Below are 22,584 nucleotides of genomic sequence, written 5' to 3'. Positions count from 1 at the left end.
CCACTCAGTTCCTTATACGCAAAGGTTATGAACTGAACTGAAAGTTCAAACTAACAGTTCAGTTATTTTTCCAGGAAACAAAGAGACGTCTAAAACAAATGTCTTTCCAACAAGCAGACGACAGGTAAGAAGTGAATTTCCTCACGTCAATTGATAGTGTAAATGCTGCCATCTAACCTCGAAATTAAAAGTGACACATGTGGTGAAGATGAAGTATTATAAAAAAACTATATTCTTCATTCCACTCAGTTCCTTACGAACAATGCTCATAAACTGAGCTGGAAATTTGAACTAAAAGTTCGGCTATTTTATGTGGGCATACGGAGACGGCAAAAACGAAGAACCTCTGAATGAGCAGAGGACAGGCAAAAAGTAGATTTGTTCTGTTCCTTACAAATTGAGCTCACAATCTGAACTGGAAATTCAAATTAAAAGTTCAGTTATTCTTTTATAACATAAGGAGACGTCTAAAACAGAGAACCTAGGGAGAAGCAGACGACAGAGATTCGAAGGCTTGATTTATTTACCATTGGTGCTGCCATCTAATCTCGAAATATCCTTCAACTCAAACGATGATGTAAAAAAGAGAAAGCGGTCGTTTTTGTTTAGAATAGCAACATCATCGACTTCGTAATCAATATGAACCTAAAAATTATTGATCAAAATGAAAAAAAAAAAATCTTTTATGATAATTTACTTACTAAATTATCATAAAAGCTTGTAAATTATGATAAAATTTCTTTATGATATGAAAATTTCGGTAACTAAATTCGTACATTTGTAATAATCAATTATTTTTTTGTAGGAAAAATATAATTATTTCTTTCCACCAAAAAGTCCTGACAATATGGATGATCGAACAAATAAGTGAAAATACGGATTATGTGGTCTTCGATAGGATTACTAGATTCAAAACCGAGAAACAACCGAATTCAACCCGGCTTAAGCTGGGTTTTCCTAGGAATATGTTTTTTTGCGCAGCCTGCACTGAATTCAACCATTTCGCGGCGGCAGAAACGTGTTACATGATTACGCTACGTGTTTGTGTTTTCCTAGCGTGGCGCATCAGATCAGACGGCTATATTATAGTATATGACCTTGACATCAGCTACTCTGTCGTCTGCATGCTCTGGTTTGAAGGGAAGGAAAGACAACACAACGCGCGGCGCATAACGCATTTGACTCCTCCTGAAGCAGTCGGCCAATCACGCCCGACGCTATAAAGACGGGTTTTCCTAGGAGCAGGTTTCCTGTGCTGCGCGCAATGTGATTCGCCCAGCGCGACACGCCGTCCACTCACCAGTAAGAAAAGCAGCATGACTGTTTTCCTACAGAGCGCAATACAGCTCACGACAGCGCTTTACGTTGGGCGTTATTGGCTGACTCCTTCTGGAGGAGTCAAATGCGTCGTGCGCCGTGGTTTTGCCGATATTCTCTTCACTCTTGTGTGTTTCATTTCCCCTCCCTTCAAACCGGAGCATGCAGACGACAGAGTAGCTTATGCCAAAGCCATATACTTTATATAGCCGCCCTGATCTGACGCGCCTCACTAGGAAAACATAAACACGTAGCGTGATTATGTAACTCGTTTCTGTCGGCGCGAAATAGTCTAATTCGGTTCACGCTGCGCAACAAACCTATTTCTAGGAAAACCCAGCTTTATATTATATAGTATATGGCCTTGGCATCAGCTACTCTGTGTCGTCTGCATGCTGCAGTTTGAAGGGAAGGGAAAGAAAACACACAAGAGTGAAGAGAATATCGGGAAAACCGCGGCGCACGACGCATTTGACTCCTCCAGATGCAGTCGGCCAATCACGCCCGACGTAAAGCGCGGTCGTCAGGCGTATTGCGCTCTGTAGGAAAACAGTCATGCTGCTTTTCTTACTGGTGAGTGGACGGCGTGTCGCGCTGGCACATTGCGCGTGGCACAGGAAACCTGCTCCTGGGAAAACCCGGCTTAAGAGCTCGACTTCACTTATTTTATCAAGTTTAGTAATAACTAGCAATTTTAACAACCATTGGTGAGTTTTTATTTTTGGTAGTTAAAGCGGTATAATCTCGGTGCTTTGGGATATACTGATGTATATCTGTGACAGTATGAAAATCATTTTTTTATTATGCTAGATTTTCTCTTCCTCCTTGCGGAGAAACCGAAGGCAACTTGAGCTTGCTGATTAGTATAGTCGACGTAAGGTGTGATTTTGTGATTTGTATTTATATTGGATTTTTCTAACATAAATACAAATTTATTTGTATTAATTTTTGACATTAATATAGATACTTTTTTTTTAAAAAATATTATATCTGTTTTTCATTGAGATTCCCTAAGTAATTTCGTGATAACGTCCATAACCTATGGATCTATTGAGAATATTAGTTTATTTAATCATTGAAATTGGCTTTGGGGGAATTCGTTCTTAAATAAGTCTTTCCAAATTGTTCGAAATTCATCGACCTCAAAAGAGAGGCTTGAAGTTGTGGGTGCTCGAGCGCGGGACAGAGCACCCTTCCCCCTAGCATTCGTTCATTGATGAAAATCTCTTACTCAAGCCGAGCAGTGCCGTCTTAACGCATAGGTTCACCCGGGCACATCAAGAAAAGGGTCTCAAAAAAAAATTGTTGAAAATGTGTAATTGAAATTTTCTAGAATTAACCAGGTAGGGTCTCAGAAAAACCACATGGCCTGGGGTCCCCATAATGGTCTTAAGACGCCCCTGAAGCCGGGCATTCTCCCTCCACGTGAGGGGGCTGATTATACTCTATCCCAGCGGTTCTCAACCGGTGCTCGGGGCTCCGCAGCGAATTGGGGAAAACAAAATCAGTCAATTTGCTAGATAAATAAAAAAAAGATGCCTACTGCATTCCGCCTTAAAAATTTTATACAAAATAGCTCGTCAATTCAAAGAGTATTCACCATAGAAATTATGTACTGAAAAGGGCTCTGTGCGGGTCAAAAAAGGTTGAGAACCGCTGCTCTATCTCATGGTTTCCCAAACTTATTGTTCCATAACTCCCTTTCAGAATTTTTTTTCTCTTGTCACTACTGGTGTGTGCACGAGTGAAAAAAGAAAAATCCAAACATATTTACTTTCTTGGGAAATCTGAACAATGAAATTTGGCCGATTGAATAGTTAATGAGAAAGATATTTGGTTGGTGTGGTAAATCAGGTTTGGAGAAATTCCAGGTCGCTGTGGTGACTAGAAAATTGGTATTTGGCATCTAAAATTTTTTAAATGTGGTTGCTAAATTTTGAAATTGGAGTCTAAGGGTAACATAAAATTTTTTGATTTTATTACGCTACATCTTTTAAAATGGGAAAAGCAATGGAAAACATTATGTAGGGCAGTTTTCCTTGAGCATGAATGAATGAATGAACAGCAAGACTCTGGCACTGAACCTATCCCATTGTGGACATCTCTTCCAGCCCAGCTTCATTGCAGAGTCTGAAACAAAGTGTGTGTATCTAGCAGGGTTAGGTTTTCTTTTCCCGGAAGAAACCTATATCAGTTAAATATGTGACCTTGATCAAAAGACTGATGTAATTTTTACATTATAAGTGTAAATGATGAATACAAAAAATGAATGAAATGATGAATACAAAAAAATGAATGAAATGATGAATACAAAAGGAAGACTAGTTTCTCTTACTGGGAAGAAGCAGAGTTGGTTTATTGCAGCACAGTTTTTTTCCAAGCTAAAGAAACTGCTTAACTCTGCAAAAGACTGGTACGCTTATTAATTTGCATGCACAATTAAGTTAGTGAAATTAAATTTACTTAATGCTATATAGAAAATGTACACATTTGTTACATCTAAAGTATAAATTCAAACTTAAATGATAAATTATTGCAAGAAAACTAGTTTCTTCCAGCTGGTTTTTTCCGCTTCGGAAGAAACTGTCCAACCCTGGTATCTAGTGTTGTCTTGATTTTTCAGTACTGCCATCTACAGTAAAACCTCGTTAAGTCGTCACTTTTTTTTCAGGCCCTTCCAGCTTTCATAGACAACGATGTTATTAAACCCTTGTTTACTCGTCGCTAATTTTGGTTAAATCGTCACTATGAAAGATGAGAGTGAGGAACAGATCAATTTTATGGCTCCCATTAAAAAAAAGTTTGTTAAGGTTTTACTGTGTATTTCAAATTTGAGTGAAGTGTAATCATTCGATATTTTTATCATTGTAGGCCTGTGGCTCTCTGTGACGAGACTTTTTAATGAGGGGATAAGCTCTTGCATTCGTGCCTTAAAGTTGGGAACCACATTTTTTTTTAGCAATATACCATGCTTGGCTCGTAAGAATTTGGGCTGGTGACTAAATATTTTTTCAATTTGTCAAGCCCTGTGTTAAATTGTTGTACAGAAATGTCACACTTTCGCATAATTTTTTTCTGTATAAGCTATGCATGTGTAAGGTACATAAAGTTTGTTAATTTTTGGGTTTTTTTATGCAGGTGTCTTTGAGATAGATCATCATGATCGAAGTGACCTGTAATGATCGTCTTGGCAAAAAAGTCAGGATAAAGTGCAAGTATCCTTTGAAATGCTGGTTGACTGTTCAGCAGAATTCATGTCATATTGTTTTCGTTATATATTTTGATATATGATAAGATCATGCTCTTTCGTCATCTTCCTAGTTTTTTCTCTACAGTTCCTTTTTTCCCCCACATTGAAAAGCTATTGTACTGTGCCATCACACTTGTCTCAAGTTGGCAAACCCTGCTGCAGAACCCCCCAATTAACCAAAATTTAAAAAAGCATGTGGCCAGACCAAAGTTGACCGGCGAAATCTCTTTTACTGTAACGCACGGTGAATGAAAATGTCTGGTACCAGTTACAGATAAATCAACCATTTGGGGATCAATGCTTATATCCCCCCACAGGACAGAGCCTGCTCCATGTCTGGTTTTACAGTTGAAAATAAAAGAATTGTATAAGTTGGGGGAGAGAAATAGCAGTTATATAATTAATAATTTGAATTGATTAGGAATGGCCACAGAATATGGTTTTAGATAGAGGGATGACAGTCATAGTCTGGAAATACTGCTTATATCCCTCAAAGGACAGAGCCCGGGTCTTGTCTGGTCTTCAGAATCTGGAAATGACACCAAGTATAGGTATATTGAATAGATTTATGCTAAAGTAAAAGCTTCCATTGATTCACAAAATAATATAAAATTAACAAAAAAATTACTCAAATGAATAGCAAAAGAAGATATGACATCGCTTAGTTTGGATGGAATGGTGACTGACTGATTTTCATTTTCCCTGGAAATGCACGTTTTTGGTCACAGCCGCAGCACCACAGTACCCTTTCTTCCAATGTGGGTTGCACAAACTAATTATTTACAAATATATATAAGGACAAAATTAGACGTGCAATTATAAAACGAAGTGGTTCAGAGGTGACTTGTCCTGCCTTAATGAGTCAAAATGGGTCACTGTTTTGACTTTCACTATCTGTGGCTATATATGCTGGTTTCACTCATTGAACATTCAACTATACATTTCTTCCTTTACATCTGATGGTAATAGCGTTATTGCACCATGTGACCACCTCATAAGGGCCATCATATGGACACTGAAAAGGCTTCTTCATAGCATCGTTGCAAAGAAAAACATGAGTAGAATGGTCTGGTTCTTTATGGATGAATGTTTTTTATTTATTGCAGTTGAGACGCTGGTACAGGCAGAATTTTCTAAAAGTAGTATTGTTTCTTGGTGAGCAACCATTTCTTATCAGCATCTATGTCATAAGGTGGGAACTCAGACAGGGAATTTGATTGGTTCACCATGTACTGGTTCAAATGTGGAGCATTCCAATTCTATCTTGTATGCTGCTCTTAGTCTGACAAGAACAATTGGCAATACCCCCACTCAATCTGTTGAAGAATAGCACTTGATTGCTGCTTTAAGGATGCGATGCCACCTTTCTATGGCACCATTCACTTCCAGATGATATGGGAGTGGTATGATTTTGTTCGATACCCAGTAGTTTGTTGAGAGATCGGAATAGATTGCTCTGGGAATAGGTGCTATTTGCATGAATAAATTTTGTGTTTTGTTTACTTTATAGAACACTCATTGCCATAAAAATTTGCACACCAAGAAATAATTGTGGGATCGAAACGAAAGTTGGCCTGAAGGTACATGTCGGGCAGATATGTAAATGATTAGAAATGCAGCGTGATTGCGTAATGCCACTAGAGGGCGTTGAACTTCGTTCTCCTTGGAGTATAAAACAGGTAAGCAGAGCTTGCTGGAGTGTATTTAATCGTTTGCAAAGGACATGCTGAGGTAGACATGTTTGCCGCTGTGGTGGTCGAGTGGTTATAGTGCCTGACTCGTGATGCGAGGATCCGGGTTCGAACCCCCACAGTGGTGGTCGGCTGAAGTTGGTTTTCTGTGGTTCCCAACTTCAAGGCGCAAATGCGAGCCGATCTCCCCGTTAAAAAGTCTCGCCACAGAGAGCAACAGTCCTACAACGGTAAATCATTCAACCATAACACTTCACTCATAGTTAGTAAAACTGGGGGCAGATGATACACATAACAAGCATTACACAGAAAACAAACTTTACGTCAGGTTGCACTACACGTACACGCACATTCCCGCATGTACCGATTCGTTGGTGGGTTCCGCGGAGGGGGGGTGCATGCGTGGTGTAGCAGTAGTAGGTAGGGGCTCGGGGATACATGATGTTCTTAAGTCAGCCACCTCGTTGGGCAATTTGCCTGTTGTGGCATTGTATTTGTATTGTATAGACATGCCGTTACGCCACCGTCGAAGACCATATGAGCAGTTGTCAGAGTTCAATAGGGGAAGAATCATCGGGATGATGGAAGCTGGGAGGTCAGCTCGGCGAGTAGCTCATCAATTAGGCCGTTCTGATTTTACTGTGAGGAGGTGTTGGGACCAGTGGACAGAAGAGACGTCATTTACACATCGACCAGGTTCAGGACGCCCTCGACAGACCAGTCGTCGAGAAGACCGTCACATCATCAGAAACGCACGCGTAGAGCCAACTGCCTCATTGGCCGCTGTCCAGACTCAGGCAGCAGCTTCAATACAGGCCCCCGTGTCTTCCCGAACCATCGCAAGGTGCCTGGCTGAAGGACATCTGGTATCGCGGTGCCCATTACGTGTGCTGCCAATGACACCCATCCACCAACGCCTCTGGAGTGGTGTCGAGCATGACGGGATTGGACTGCAACGGAATGGAACCAGGTCGTCTTCAGCGACGAATCGAGATTCAACTTGAGCAGTGATGACAATCGTGCTCGTGTGTGGAGTCCCCGTGGTGAACGCTTCAATCCTGCCTTCGCTTTACAGCGACACACCGCTCCCACAGCTGGTGTCATGGTATGGGGTGCTATTGCTTACGATACACAGTCACCCCTAATATTGATCCATGGCACAATGACAGCACAGCGGTACGTCCATAACATCCTTCAGCCACATGTGTTGCCACTCATGGCAGGGCTCCCAGGAGCCATTTTTCAACAAGACAATGCTAGGCCACACACAGCAAGGATGTCACAAGACTGCCTCCGCCACATTACCACCCTTCCCTGGCCTGCTCTATCCCCAGATTTGTCACCAGTCGAGCATATCTGGGATCATTTGGGACGGCAAGTTGGACACCCTACGAGGTTGGTCGAACTAGAGGCGCATTTACAGCAACTGTGGAACGAGATGTCTCAGGACATCATACGGAACTTGTATGCCTCAATGCCCGCTCGTATCGCATCGTGCTAGAGGGGTTCCAACAGAGTACTAAAACTTCTGTTCATCTGTACTTTTTTCTGCAATAAATTATCCTTTTTCTTGGATTTTCTAATCACTTACTTATATCAACGTAGTACTTACATGTGTGAAATTTCGTTTCATTTTGACGACTTCTTCTGGGTGCGCAAGTTTTTATAGCAATGAGTGTATTTTGTGAATCTATAGTTTGGTGACCCAGACATGGTGGCGGCAATTTACAATTTTTCTTTTCCTAGTGTTTTTGTTCCTGACTTCAGCCCCATACCTCTAAAGGGGATTTTTTTGATAAAGACATGAACAAAATGAAACAAAAACATGAACAAGACATGATAAAGAAAACAAACTTGATGGAATAGTTATTGGTTGATTCTGGCAGCAATGTGTCCAGGGAGCTACCATCTTTGATACTGTATCACAGGAACATGCAATAATCTTCAATAAAAGATTCAGTGGTGGCAAATCATTTATAGCAGACCGAGATTAATTCAAGAAATGATGAGAGAGATATAGCTTTTTGTCTGCAACATAATATCTATCATGAGATATTGATTAGCAAGTTGAAATTGGCTTGACAAATTTTGTGATGAATGATGCGCAGAGTTAGATACAGTAAAACCTTCCCTAATGCACATTTTTTTTATCCTTGGTCATGTGGAATAGGGCTTTAATGTATTTCCCTCCTCGTAAGCGGATAGAAATCATACTACTGTAATTAATTTTTGGTCATAAACTGAGATTTTATCATGCTCAACTAAGATTATTTTTAATCCCTAGCTCATGTTGGTAAATATGATAAATTGTCAATTTATTACTTAATTGACTGAACATAACTGGTCCAGGATGGTGAATTTGAATGGTAATATATTGGTTTTGTAGGGAGTCCTACATTGAGGGGTTAGCACACCAACCTCTCGGTGAGTATAAAAAAAGAAAGCTGCCAATCGGCAATAAATTGTAGGTCCCAGTCTAATTAGCCTTCTTGTGCAGAAAATGACCATTGTGCGACAAAAAATGATCAAAATATTGGTTTTTTTTGTTGATCTTGTTTTTAAATTTACGACATCGTTGCGACCGGAAAAAGATCATGCAAGAACGGGACCAACGACGACTGACGAGAATCATTAAATGTGACAGACGTGCAACCCTTCCGCAAATTGCTGCAGATTTCAATGCTGGGCCATCAACAAGTGTCAGCGTGCGAACCATTTAACGAAACATCATCGATATGGGCTTTCGGAGCCGAAGGCCCACTCGTGTACCCTTGATGACTGCACGACACAAAGCTTTACGCCTTGCCTGAGCCCGACAACACCGACATTGGACTGTTGGGGACTGGAAACACGTTGCCTGGTCTGATGAGTCTCTGTTCCAATTGCTTCTAGCTGATGGACGTGTACGGGTATGGAGACAACCTCATGAATCCATGGACCCTACATGTCAACAGGGGACTGTTCAAGCTGGTGGAGGCTCTATGATGGTATGGGGCGTGTGCAGTTAGCGTGATATGGAACCCCTGATATGTCTAGATACGACTGACAGGTGACAAGTACGTAAGCATCCTGTCTGATCACCTGCACCCATTCATGTCCATTGTGCATTCCGACGGACTTGGACAATTTCAGCAGGACAATGCGACACCCCACACGTCCAGAATTGCTGCAAAGTGGCTCCAGGAACACTCTTCTGACTTTAGACACTTCCGCTGACCACCTAAATCCCCAGACATGAACATTATTGAACATATCTGGGATGCCTTGCAATGTGCTGTTCAGAAGAGATCTCCACCCCCTCTTACTCCTACGGATTTATGGACAGCCCTGCAGGATTCATGGTGTCAATTACCTCCAGCACTACTTCAGACATTAGTCGAGTCCATGCCACGTCGTGTTGCGGCACTTCTGCGGGCTCTCTGGGCCCTACACGATATTAGGCAGGTGAACCAGTTTTTTTGGCTCTTCAGTGGCTCTCCATTTCCCCATTACATCTACATTAGCTTACAAAACTTTTGGTCCCATGGGCAGGGCTGTAACTAGGATTTTTGCCGCCTGGGGTAAACATTATTTTGCTGCCCCCACAACATCAAAATTTAATAACTTTGTAATGGTGTTTTTGTTCCCACCTAAATTTTGCCACCCGGGGCAGTTCCTCCCCTAGTTATGGCCCTGTCATGGGTGTCAGTTATTGAGAGCTTCTACTGTATTTTTTTTATTATTATTATGCACAGAGAAAAGCTGTTGCATGAAAAATAAATTTATTAGCAGACTTTAATTTTTCATTCCTTATTAACCAAGACTCTTGTCAAGCAACATGATTCTGCACCTTTTTTCCCAGTTAATTGAGATTCCACCATAAAGTATCAGTATTTAAATACTTTGTAACTAATTGTTAATCATTCATTTATTTCGTTTCCAATGAAAACTGTAATTGTGAGTTTCTTGCACCAAAAGATTAGACGTTCATGTGCTTATCGTTTGTTCAATGCTAATGAGAAGGGAAATGTTAAAAGAAAATGAACTCTACTGATGTCCTGAGAAACTCTTTCAGTTGACGATGGACTGCAAAATCTTATCAATTCTCTAACAATTTTTTTTTTCCATATGAAATCAATCCTGGTTTTTATGTGTATGAAGGATTCAGGAATGACTTATACAGCAATTTTTTTTCCTTAATTCACTTGAAGTGGTGATGACACTATAGGTGATTTGAAAAAGCTGATTGCTGCTCAAACTGGCACTCGCTGGGACAAAATTGTCCTGAAGAAATGGTAAAATTCCTTTCTGGATTTTTTTTCTTATGAATAAAATAATGAACTGAGTTTTATATTAACCCTTAAAGCAGCATTGATCAGATAACTCTTCTCCTTAAATATCTCTTATTTTAGTATTGACAAGCCCAGATATTTAGTGAAGTTGATATCTCAATGGAACACTTTTTCCCTATATCCTTTAGTTTGCACCTGCTGAAAATTAGAAGAAAGTCTACTTCATTGAGAAAAGATATGTCATTTTGAAGGGGGTGGGGAGTTTAGTGAGTTCTGTTGTGTCGCTTAAGGGAAAAACAGACAAACTAAATTTTGTAATAACAGACTAAACAGTGATTTTATTGTCTGACTCAAAGAAAACATATTTGAATTGTGTTAAGCAAGTTCATCTATTTAAGGAAATATATTTGAGTTGGGGTTGAAATATGTATGTGAGTATTTACCATATATATTGGTGTATTTACTATATATATTGGTGTATAAGCAGAGTTTTTTTGTTGAAAATTTTGTTCTTTAATTTATGGGGGGGGGGCGTCGATCAGTTTTTGTGGAGAAAATATCTACCCCCCACCCCTACATGGCCTAAGCACGGCTAGCTTGAAGATATGCAACTTCATTGGACTATTCTAAATGGCATAACTTATCAGTAGAGTAACATTTGTAACTGTAGGCGTGTTACTAACCAGTAGAGAGATTTTTGTAGTAAGAATATGAATTCCTGAAGCAGAATATGCCGAAAACTGAGGTGTGTTACAAAACAACATGCGCTTCTGCAGAACATTCTGAAAGAATTTTAAGAAAAGTGCAAAACATTCTACTTTAGTCTGTAGCTATGTTCAAACTCTACAGAATTGATGTTAAATAGCCAAAGCAAAGAAATCAAAAGCGTTGTGGTCTTTGATACCCATAGACAAATGTCGATTTCACAGCCTTTAGATGTAAGCATCAACAAGCCTTTTAAAGAATATTTAAGGACATTATGGACCAAATGGATGAGTTTCTGAGATGAAGAACAGAAAGTGGTGACTTAAAGAAACCTGGCATTGGCTTAGTGTGGTAGTGGGTTTACGAGGCGTGAAATTCTGTTTTATCGAAATCATCATCAAATCCTTTAATGAATGGTTTCAGTAACATGATGGATGGAACTGAAGACGATATCCTCTTTGAAAGTGACAATGACAGCACAGTTGTAAATGATAAAATAAAATCGAAAGATGCCATGCCACACGGTATGATAACTTGGCTTTCAATGTAGAGCTTGGAGAATCAGAAGAAATGGATCAGAAAGTTTGAATCATTTTTCATCGTAGCTTTTATTACATGAAAATATATGAATTTTTAACCCCTCTAAAATACGCTTATAAACAGGTATTTGTATATATTTCATTGTTTTATATAAACACTTTGTATTTATTTCAGTTTTGGTGGTCCTGAGGGGGGGGGGGTTTATACAAGAGTATATGTAATATTTCTCTAGAATTTGGAAATGAATGATTTATAACGTTACTTTATTTTTGTTGAAGAAAAAAAAAGGGAAATTTGTAGTTGGTTTCGGTTGTATGATTTTTTTCTCCTATAACTCGATATAGACTTGGAAATAATTGATTCTCAACTGAAATTTGGTTTATAGAGGAAAATATATTGTGGTATAAGGGCTGTCATATATTATCTGAATTACAATAGTGCCTTGAGTTATGAGTTTAATTGTTTCCTGTTCTCTTTAAACTATCTTATGTGTTGTTGTTTTCTCATCTGACAGGAATTTTGTTTTTCCCCCCTTACAGGTATACCATTTTCAAAGACAACATCACCTTAGCAGATTGTATCCTTTTTTATATAGGTATACTCACTTTTTAGTCTTTGCTCTTGAATAATGCTCATGAGCGGTGTTGAAAATCAGGGAAATAAATACAGTATGTTAATTATGCAGTATGCCTTTCATTAGGCAATACTTGCAAGACAGTATTGCCTTTTGCAACTCAAAACCAAGTCATCAAACTAATGTCTAATTGCTATAAATATTTTCCATACAAAAGCCTATGTAAAATACATGAATTCATTGTTTGACACACACCCTTCCCCTATCTCATGCTTCTACTTTTAGTCTCATCTTTTGATACCAGTCTGGCCAATATTTAAAATTAATAACAGGAAAGGCATGTTATGCTGATGTGTTGCTTCAGAAATTAAAAGACAGATGGTATCTCGACACTGGGCATTTGGGAGTTCAACCCATCCCTCTTAAGTCAAGATTTTTGTGTTCCCCCACACTTTGGGAAGAAAAAATAATGACAACCCCTTCCCCCCTAGTCAGAAAATCTTGACTATGTTTCTTTAATACATCTCTGAACAGTTAATAGTGAAAATATTGAATTTATATTGAATAATTATTATTTAATATTGCATTCATAATTAATATTGATGCTAGGTAAACAGCCCATTCTGGCATGCACCATAGAAATTTCTTAGAGGTTACAGGCAGTTAAGTGATAGAAGTCTTTTTATCTGCACTAGTGAGCGGTTTCTTCCCTGTCTGATAATACTGTAGATTCCTGTTCTACCATCAAATTAGTAAAACCTATTTAAAAAATTTGTGAAATAAAATTTTATAATAAAATGGAATATCCCCATAAGAGATGAGAGTGCACATGCCATATATGGAGTATTTTTGCCGAAGCATCTGCCTTGCTTGCAAATGTGAGCCGGTCTCCTGGTTGAAAAAGTCTCTCTACATTACGATACTGACATAACATGAAAGTTCAGGCATTTCCATCTTTACTTCAGGAAATGGAAGACAGATGGCAGTACGAACACGAAGCAAGTTCAACTTGACAACATAAATATGTTAGGACTACACATAAACTCAGAACACACATTCCAGCATGTGCTGATTTGTTAGAAATTCCATAGAAAATGTGTGCAAGGTGTATGTACGGTTAAGTAATAGTAGTAGTAGTATTTCTGCAGCTCGAGGGCCAGAAACTTGCATATATATGGTTACTATATGATTCTGTATTTTATAGGACACTAGCTATAATACCCACCGTTGCCCGGGTTTTCTTCAATGAGGCTTTTTTGGATCACGTGATATCTCCCTCTTTCTTTGAGGGACATGCAAACCGTGTCCAAGTTCACCAATATGGCGACTTCCTGCGCAACTCATGAAAGAAACAAATCTAGATTTAAAGAAACGTAAAACTAAATATATATTTTTTCTTTTTTTAAAGGGTGCTAGGTATTTCGATTCCCCCCCCCCCCCTTTAAACTTCAAGTTATTCATCTGCCTGTTTCAGCTTTCAAAAATGCTTAATTGAAGCTGTGGAATTTCTTCCATGTACTTTACGGGCCCATAATTAATTTTAAAACCACCTAAACTATGTGAATTTATGCAGTTGAATATCAAAAGACAATACGGAGACATTAATTTTCATGCTTGAGAAGATGTAAATAAAAAGTTGAAATCAATGTTATTGCATGGATATCCAATTCAAAAGTATAGCTATGGCTAATTATTTTATATTTAATTTTCTGGGCTTCGTATATCTCTAAGCGAACTCAATATTTCAAAAATTGAGAATTAAATACAATTTTCAAAATTATTGATGTGACAGAAAACCCCACCAAATTTCCGCATTTCTACATTAAAATCGGCAACTTTAACACTGATTTCTATGAGGATCACCCTTTTCCTGACCATCAAAGCGATGCTGATGATGATTACGACGTCATTCAAAAAACCTCATTACTGGGAGTATTGAAAATGTGGCAAACCATTATAAAGGCATAAATATTATACATTTACTGACGGCGTTGAAGAAATGACAAACCATTGTAAAGACATATACACGTGTTGAATGCATTGCTAGGGAACCACGGTAACCAAAGTAAACGTTCGGAAAGTGATTGTTGAGGCCCAAAAACCATTGTTGCCCTACGGTGTTTTGCCCATTTGGGGCATTTGCCCTGCTCTGACGAAATTTGAAAGTAGCCTATCATTTCGATCATGTTGATCGATCTAAAATTGTAGATTTGTATAGAGAACATACACATACACAGACAGAAAATCAATTTTATATATATAGAAGATTCCAGCAATTTTGGCCATTTTCAACTTTTCTTCATAAAATATCCAGTTTTTTCCCATATTTCCAACAAGGCTTACTTGAATTTTTGAAATCAAGAATTAAAATCGTTTTCACGATTTATTGTATAAATTCAGGGGTCACGGTGCTCCTATAGTGTAGTCGCTAGCTGAACCCTGCTTTTTTTACCTTCAGAAAATAACTTTCGCGTGTCTTTAAGGCAGGGGTTCTCAAACTTTTTTCACCCGTGGTGCCCCTGTCCCTAATCAACGTTTATCTGCTGCTCCCCAGAGCGGTTTAACAAAGAATCTCTTTGAAAAACCATTATTAAGACCACTACTCTGCTGCGCCCCTGGCAAAAGTTGGTGGCGCACAGTTTGAGAACTCGTTTTAAGGCATACATGTGCTCAACCTGCAGCCCAAATGCAACCCTTGGAGTCATCTAATGTGGCCCACCACCTTAAACTTAATTTTTAAAAATAAACTTAGCCATAACCACATCTCTTAAGTGCTTTGTGGCACACTTACGTAAGTGGCCTTAGGCACATTTTTACTTTAATTAAGTGGCCCAAGGCACATCTTCAGACTAAAGTTACCTGTGGCATATTCACAGATCACACAAATACATCACATAATCACACACCTATGATGCTGTTCTAGATTACTTAAGTGGCTTGCTACATGTTTTCAAATCTGTGAAGTGGCCCATACTTTCCAAAATGTTGGGCTACAATTGTTTTAAGGTACACTAGGTTTCTTATTTAGCCATTGACTACTGCTGTCATCTAGAAAAAAATTAACATTTATGAACATATGCAGGCCATTAATCGTTGTATCCTCCGGGTGTAATGGAGGTGTTACGTCAAGGATATCCAACCTGCAGGCCATTTCATTTATTTGGAAATGTGTTGTGGCGTCGCCGCCGACGTGTGGGAAAAGAAAGCCACTTCCTCAGAGCGAGGATTGATGTACGCGCTCAAAGCGCCATCAGGTGATTATTCTAGTTATTGCGCAGTTCGTTTCTCGTCATGTATATAGGATGTTGTGTGAAATAAAGTCCGTCCCTTGTGTAAGATATGTCTCTGTAACTGCACGCAACCGATGCATCTCATAATTCCCGATATTGGTGACCTTGGAAAGTCTGATCATCAGTTGAGACATTATATCTAAAAAAAGAAACAGCGGACGCATCTCAACGGAAACAACACGTGCTGTTGAACATTCTCGCCCACGCAAAAGCGAAAGCATGGCGGACGTGGCAGCGGTAAAGATACCACCGTACAATTTCGCCGATCCTACACTGTGGTTCTTGATGTGCGAATCAACTTTCGAACTGGGGATTCCGAAACCGGTAACGGACAGTCGCACAAAATTCAACTACATAGTGGCCCATCTACCACCGGAAGCAGCTTCCGTCATCCGCGATGTCATCACGAATCCAACGGCAACAGATCCCTACGGACACGTGAAATCGGAATTAATCAAGCGCAGTGGTGAATCGTCACAGCAAGAGATACGGAAACTTCTCACTGGGGAGCAACTCGGTGATCGTCGTCCAAGTGAACTTTTGCGCGTCATGCGGCGTCGCGCGGAATCACACAGCGTTCCGGACGAGCTCATGTTGGAACTGTTTCTTCAGCATTTGCCAACATCTATGCAATCTATCCTGGCTGCAGTCACACCACTAACGTTGGACAAAGCGGCCGAAATCGCCGATCGCGTCATGGACGTAGCACCACAAGCGGTAAGTGCCTGTTCTAACTCTTCCGCGAATTCCATCGAGGAACGTTTGTTGTCGGAAATCGAAAAGCTCCATGTGCGAATCGACGAGATTTCCCGAGGGCGAAGTCGTAGCCCGTACCGAAATCGCTACTCGCGACAGCGTAGCAGATCGAAAAATCGCGACGAGTGTTGGTATCATCGACGATTCGGCACCGATGCCAAGAAATGTGTCTCTCCCTGCAAATATTCGGGAAACGAACTCAGCAAAGAGTAGAGGCGACTTGCTCTTTGCCATCTACGTCACGTCGCCTGTTTGTGAAAGACATGAAAACGAATCTATCTTTCCTCGTTGATACGGGCAGTGATGTTTCGATCTTGCCGGCAAGCCTTTCTCAGCGCAAACAACGGCCTGTTCAAGCGTTCGCAGCCGCGAATTCATCATCCATCGAGGTGTACGGCCAACGTATTCTTTCCGTGGATTTCGGCTTGAGACGAAATTTTTCCTGGCCATTTTACATCGCCAATGTGTCAACTCCTATACTGGGTGCGGACTTCCTTCATTATTTCGACTTAGTCCCGGACCTTCGCAACAAGTTCCTACGTGACTTGAAAACGAAATTGAAACGTCCCGGACGCGTCTCAAACGCAACGTGCATTCATTCGGTGAAAACGATTACCGGTGACTCGGCGTATCACAAGCTGATTTCTGAATTCCCGGAGATCACTAAACTTCCTAATCCAAATGCACCAGTAAAGCACAACACCATCCATCATATATCCACAAAAGGACCGCCTGTGGTGGCGAAACCTCGTAGGTTAGCTCCAGACAGATTAAAAATAGCGAAATCGGAATTTCACAACATGCTGCAACTGGGGCATTTGAGACCTTCGAGGAGTAATTACGCCTCACCACTTCATATGGTACCAAAAAAGGGTACCTTGGAATTTCGACCGGTCGGAGATTTCCGTGCTTTAAATGCACAAACGTTAAAAGACAAATATCCCATTCCTTGCATTGCTGATTTCACTGCTGAACTACATGGTACTAAAATTTTCAGCCATGTGGATCTCATAAAAGCCTATCATCAGATCCCAATAAATCCTGATGACATCCACAAAACAGCAATATGCACACCTTTCGGATTGTTTGAGAGCACCAGGATGCAATTCGGATTGTGCAACGCTTCTGCAACCTTCCAGCGATTCATCGATGAAGTGACCAGAGGACTTCCTGGAGTTTACGCATTCGTCGACGACATCCTGATTGCATCAAAAGATCCTGATGAACACATCCATCATCTCAAGACTCTCTTCAACAGACTTCAAGAATATGGACTCTGCGTCAACGTCTCCAAGTGCAACTTCGGTAAAGAAACCATCGACTTCCTTGGATTCCGGCTATCTACAAGCGGCATCGAACCTCTGACAGATCGAGTTCAGTGTATCTTGGATTATCCACAGCCAACGACCTTGACACAACTTCGAAGATTTCTCGGTATGTACAATTTTTATCGACGTTTCATTCCGAAAGCTGCCGATTTGTTACATCCGTTAATAAAATTTCTCGAAGGTCATAAAAATAAAAAATCACCTCGTTCTGCTCGTGCCAACGACCAACTCGCGTGGACAGATGAAGCAACAAAGTCGTTCACTTTGGCCAAAGATGCCATGGCAAATGCCACACTCCTGAGACATCCACTTCCTGGAGCTAAATTAAGTGTTTGGGTAGATGCTTCAGATGTCGCAGTGGGTGGTGCTCTCATGCAATTAGCCGACAAATGGGAACCCATCGCATTCTTCTCTATGAAATTGTCCAAAAGTCAAAACAAATGGTCCGCATACGACCGAGAACTATTTGCAATTTATTCATCTATAAAAAAATTCAAGCACATGCTCGAAGGCAGGGAGTTCATTATCTACACAGATCAGAGGCCCCTAATTTATGCCTTCAAGCAAAATCCAAACAAATGTTCGCCGCGACAGCTTCGTCATTTGGACTTGATATCCCAGTATTCAACCGATATCCGTCACGTCCAAGGCTCTCAAAATTATGTCGCAGATGCACTGTCAAGAATCGAAATCGACGCAATAACTGGTTCTAAGGACATTAATTTCAAAGAATTCAGGGAATTTCAATCAAGCGACCCGGAACTGAAAGAAATTTTGAAGGGTAACAACACATCTCTACAGCTGGAACTGAAGCCATGTCATCTAACAGATGGTGAATTATGGTGTGACATTTCAACCGGCTCACCCAGACCTTTCGTTCCAGACTCGTATCGAAAGCTGATTTTTGACCACCTTCACAATCTATCGCATCCCGGAATCGCTGTAACAAAAAACCTCATTTGCTCACGATATGTGTGGCCAAACATGAACAAAAACATCACAGCTTGGGTGCGCTGCTGCCAATCATGCCAGCGATCGAAAATCCAGAGGCACACAAAAGCACCTCTGAGCACCTTCGCACTTCCCGACGCTCGTTTTTCACATGTGCACATTGACATTATAGGCCCTTATCCACCATCAAACGGGAACATCTACTGTCTTACCATGATAGACAGATTTACAAGATGGCCCGAAGTAACACCGATACCGGACATACGCGCCGAAACCATCTGCAAAGCATTCTTTGATTCATGGATCAGTCGTTTTGGGTGTCCCTCAACAGTGACCACAGATCGTGGAACTCAATTTGAATCTCATCTCTTCCAGCAGCTCGCAGCACTACTAGGAACAGATCGCATACGAACCACTGCATATCATCCAATTGCCAATGGTCTGGTCGAGCGATTTCATCGCACCCTAAAAAGTGCCATCATTGCTCACGACAATACCAAATGGTCAGAATCGCTTCCGATAGTCCTCCTGGGTCTACGATCCGCTTTCAAGGAGGATCTTCAAGCTACCTGTGCCGAACTGGTGTATGGAACCACTATTAGATTGCCATCTGACCTACTTTCAGATGAGGTGTCCAAATCTACACCAGACGCTACCTATGCATCAATGCTGTCTTCGCTCATGAGGAGTTTATCACCCGTATCTCCATCTCATAAGAATACTTTCAAGATTTATGTTCATCCTTCCTTAAAATCTTGTTCTCATGTGTTCTTACGCGTAGACAAAGTTCGACCTGCATTAAGCGCACCCTACACTGGACCATATCCTGTAGTGCGAAGGACCGACAAAGTTTTTGTAATCAAAGTAAATGGTAAATCTATCTCAGTGTCTATTGACAGAGTCAAACCTGCATTCGCCATGGATGACAGAGAACCACCTGCAGTCACCGAACTACCAAATGAGATCAGTTCTAAACAGGACTCCAAAAGTCCAGTGTCAACGACAGAAAAAACAGTAACAACTCGTTATGGACGAAGAGTTCATTTTCCAGAACGATTTGTTTCGTATTTTTGATTGCATATGTTTTACACCCATTTATATTCTTGTGTTATGCCTTTACATTTTCGCATATGTGTACATATTATTTTCGCATTTCTCGCATAAGTGTTAATTTACATTATTTATTTTTTCAAATCATTGCAAACATGTTAACATCGTATATATTCGTATTTTTCATTCGTCTTAGCAAAATATTGAATTCTCAGCTGTCGCAAGTATTTATACACACATGCACATTGGTTATTATTTGTTATAATTTTGTATCATCAATATGTGAATGTCAATCTTGTATTTCCTACATTAGCGTTCGCTCGCTCACTGGGGGGATAGTCTGTGGCGTCGCCGCCGACGTGTGGGAAAAGAAAGCCACTTCCTCAGAGCGAGGATTGATGTACGCGCTCAAAGCGCCATCAGGTGATTATTCTAGTTATTGCGCAGTTCGTTTCTCGTCATGTATATAGGATGTTGTGTGAAATAAAGTCCGTCCCTTGTGTAAGATATGTCTCTGTAACTGCACGCAACCGATGCATCTCATAATTCCCGATAGTGTCATAGGCCACTTTTGATTCAGTGATTTGGAACAACCGCAGGTCACTTAAGAGCTGCTGTGGTGATCGAGTGGTCATAGTGACAGATTTACATCGTAAAGTCCCGGGTTCTAACTGATGCCACAGTGGGGGATGGTTGAAGTTTGTTTTCTGTGGTTCTCCTGACTTTGAGGTGCAAATGCGAGCCAATCTCCCTGTTAAAAAGTCTTGCTATAGAGAGCAACAGGCCTACAAATAATACAATATTTAATCATTACACTTCACTTCTGAAATATAGATCGCTGCACTGAAAATTAAACACAACACTAGGTACATACTCAGACTGTTAGGTACACACTTACACTTCCGGCACAACTCGCTAGGTAGTAAATTTCCCATGGCAATAGACTTGAGTTGTGCTTGGTTTCAAAGAAAGAAAAAAGACAAAACTGGTCGCTTAAGATGATTTGTAAACATGTCTGGGTCATATTAGTGATCTGGGAATGTGCTGCAGGTCACTTGAAAATTACATGTAAATATCCTGCAGGTCACACTTCAGTGATATGGGAATGTGATGCGGGTTACTTGAATTATCTGAAACTGTGTCACGGATGTCTTGAGCGATCTGGAAGTGTGTTGCTTAGTTAATTTTTGCAAAATTAGGTTTCAGATCGCAAGCCACATCAGATGACTGAGGCCACATTTTTATGGCGCTTAGATAGGGTGTTTTTCAGAAGCACAGAAAAAATGGATCATGATAATTAATTGTATTTTTCAAGTAACAATAAAAAATTTGATTTTTTTTTTTTTAGTTTGCTATTATACATTGTTTTTGATACTACAATTCTCTGGAAATGAAAGATTCTTAAATTCGTTAAAACTTGAGTTTCTTGAAATATTAATAGATAATATTATAATTAAAATACTTAAGGTGCGATTCTTTCTTTCTGAATGACAACATTTTTAAATGCCACGATAATTTGGGAATTTTATTTTTTTTCTCAATAGCATTATTCCTTATTTTTCCTACTTCTTTCATCTCTAGGCCTGTATGAACTACATTATGACAATTATAATTAAATAATGTGTACCCCTGGGCTAACAATATACACCAATTGGACAGAAAGTTATGTCTGTTGGTATAAAGTAAAAGACATAAAAGCTCTATTCCCACTGGACCATGGGAACCCCTGCTAATGAAGAGTGTCTGTTGCATGAGATTGCACTATACTTCTCTCATTAAATAAAGTGTAATTAGTTTTTATTCATCAGATCATTTTAGTGTCAAGGAAAAAAAGAAAAAAGCTTAACTCAATTTTCAGATGAAATTCATGATGGTATGAACTTGGAACTTTACTATCAGTGACAGCAGAAAATATGGCACGGTGTCGATTTCACTTGCTAGGTGTACATCGCAAGTTTTTCTTTCATCTTCAACTCATGTGTAAATACTCTGTTTATAAATTGTTCGTTCTGAATTAAATTCTGCATGTTATTTGTGGAAATTTGGTTAAATAAAAACATGTTAAAACTTGATATTCTTATCTTTTTTTAAATTCTTCTTCAGGTACACGTTCAATGCAGTTCTTGATGTAGAAATGCCATTTTCCCTCATACCTTGTATAGGAAGTAGGAGGGGGTGGGTGGGAGGGCCGCAACTAGATACTGTATACGTATATTGTACGTATACTGCATTTTGACGTCCCCTTGTAATGTTGGAGAGGTTTCTGAAGGAAATTCACACCCTCCTCGGGTCCAGCGCCCGGGGCACGAGACCCACCTGCTCCCCCCTAGTTGCGGCCCTGCGTATATTAGTGATAATTGGTCATGTCTGTCTCCCATCTGTATGTATATTAGACCACCTGTGCAGGGCCGTCTTAACATCGGACGCCCCCGGGCCACGTAGGTCCTCGTGAAAAATTCTCTCTGTTTGGCACAGATGTCGCCACTATACTGGCAGATACAATACCCTTATTTAGGTCATCTCGTCTTACCGGCAGAGCCCTTTTTCCTCTTTTTTATTTACTTAAATTTACTGATTTATTTTATTTTCTTCGAGCTGCTGCGGCGGTCATGGGAGGTGCACACGAAGCCCCAAGCAGTTGAGAACAGCTGCCTTAGAGAGTCGCATAAAAAAAAAGATAAATATACCGAAAAATTGAATTTTCTGGATGTTATGCCGAAACTAATATTTGGAAAGAAAAGTGACTTGCTTCTCCGGGAATTGAACCTGGATCCCTTTGCATACCGGGCAAGTGCGCTAACCAATACACCTCAGTGCTTCTCGTTACTAATGCGTGTTATAAGGAATTGAGAATTGTGTCT

The 22,584-nt window shown here is 40.1% G+C and overlaps 2 protein-coding genes across 4 annotated transcripts; both read left to right on the top strand.

The window, feature by feature from the left end:
* The first annotated feature begins 2,108 nt into the window (after window positions 1-2,108).
* On the top strand, window positions 2,109-21,795 carry ubl (Ubiquitin-like protein 5). 3 transcript variants are annotated; one of them, XM_089250530.1, is made up of 5 exons: window positions 2,109-2,191; window positions 4,456-4,532; window positions 10,449-10,532; window positions 12,314-12,351; window positions 21,582-21,795. In XM_089250530.1, exons 2-5 carry the CDS (start codon window positions 4,477-4,479, stop codon window positions 21,623-21,625), a joined length of 222 nt encoding a protein of 73 aa, XP_089106656.1. In that variant the 5' UTR covers window positions 2,109-2,191; window positions 4,456-4,476; the 3' UTR covers window positions 21,626-21,795. The 3 variants fall into 3 exon arrangements, with proteins under 3 accessions (XP_089106656.1, XP_089106655.1, XP_089106657.1); XM_089250529.1 differs by having other exon boundaries at window positions 2,111-2,196; XM_089250531.1 differs by having other exon boundaries at window positions 2,156-3,730.
* On the top strand, window positions 15,767-16,723 carry LOC149068980 (uncharacterized). The gene has a single exon (XM_089250528.1). The coding sequence runs from the start codon at window positions 15,858-15,860 to the stop codon at window positions 16,605-16,607; it is 750 nt and encodes a 249-aa protein (XP_089106654.1). The 5' UTR covers window positions 15,767-15,857; the 3' UTR covers window positions 16,608-16,723.
* Window positions 21,796-22,584: the final 789 nt, after the last annotated feature.

This window comes from Pholcus phalangioides, unplaced genomic scaffold, assembly GCF_987345545.1.
Source record: "Pholcus phalangioides strain wild (caught in Gottingen) unplaced genomic scaffold, Ppha-v1.0 ptg000024l_1, whole genome shotgun sequence".
NCBI classification, from domain to species: Eukaryota; Metazoa; Arthropoda; class Arachnida; order Araneae; family Pholcidae; genus Pholcus; species Pholcus phalangioides.
Note: the sequence above shows the minus strand (reverse complement) of the source record. Positions and strands in the feature narration are given on the sequence as shown.

Coding starts and splice junctions, on each gene's coding strand:
- ubl (XM_089250530.1), top strand. CDS start 4,477: ATGATCGAAGTGACCTGTAATGATCGTCTTGGCAAAAAAGTCAGGATA. Junction 4,533..10,448: donor AAAGTCAGGATAAAGTGCAA/GTATCCTTTGAA, acceptor ATTCACTTGAAG/TGGTGATGACACTATAGGTG. Junction 12,352..21,581: donor CAACATCACCTTAGCAGATT/GTATCCTTTTTT, acceptor CTCAATTTTCAG/ATGAAATTCATGATGGTATG.
- LOC149068980 (XM_089250528.1), top strand. CDS start 15,858: ATGGCGGACGTGGCAGCGGTAAAGATACCACCGTACAATTTCGCCGAT.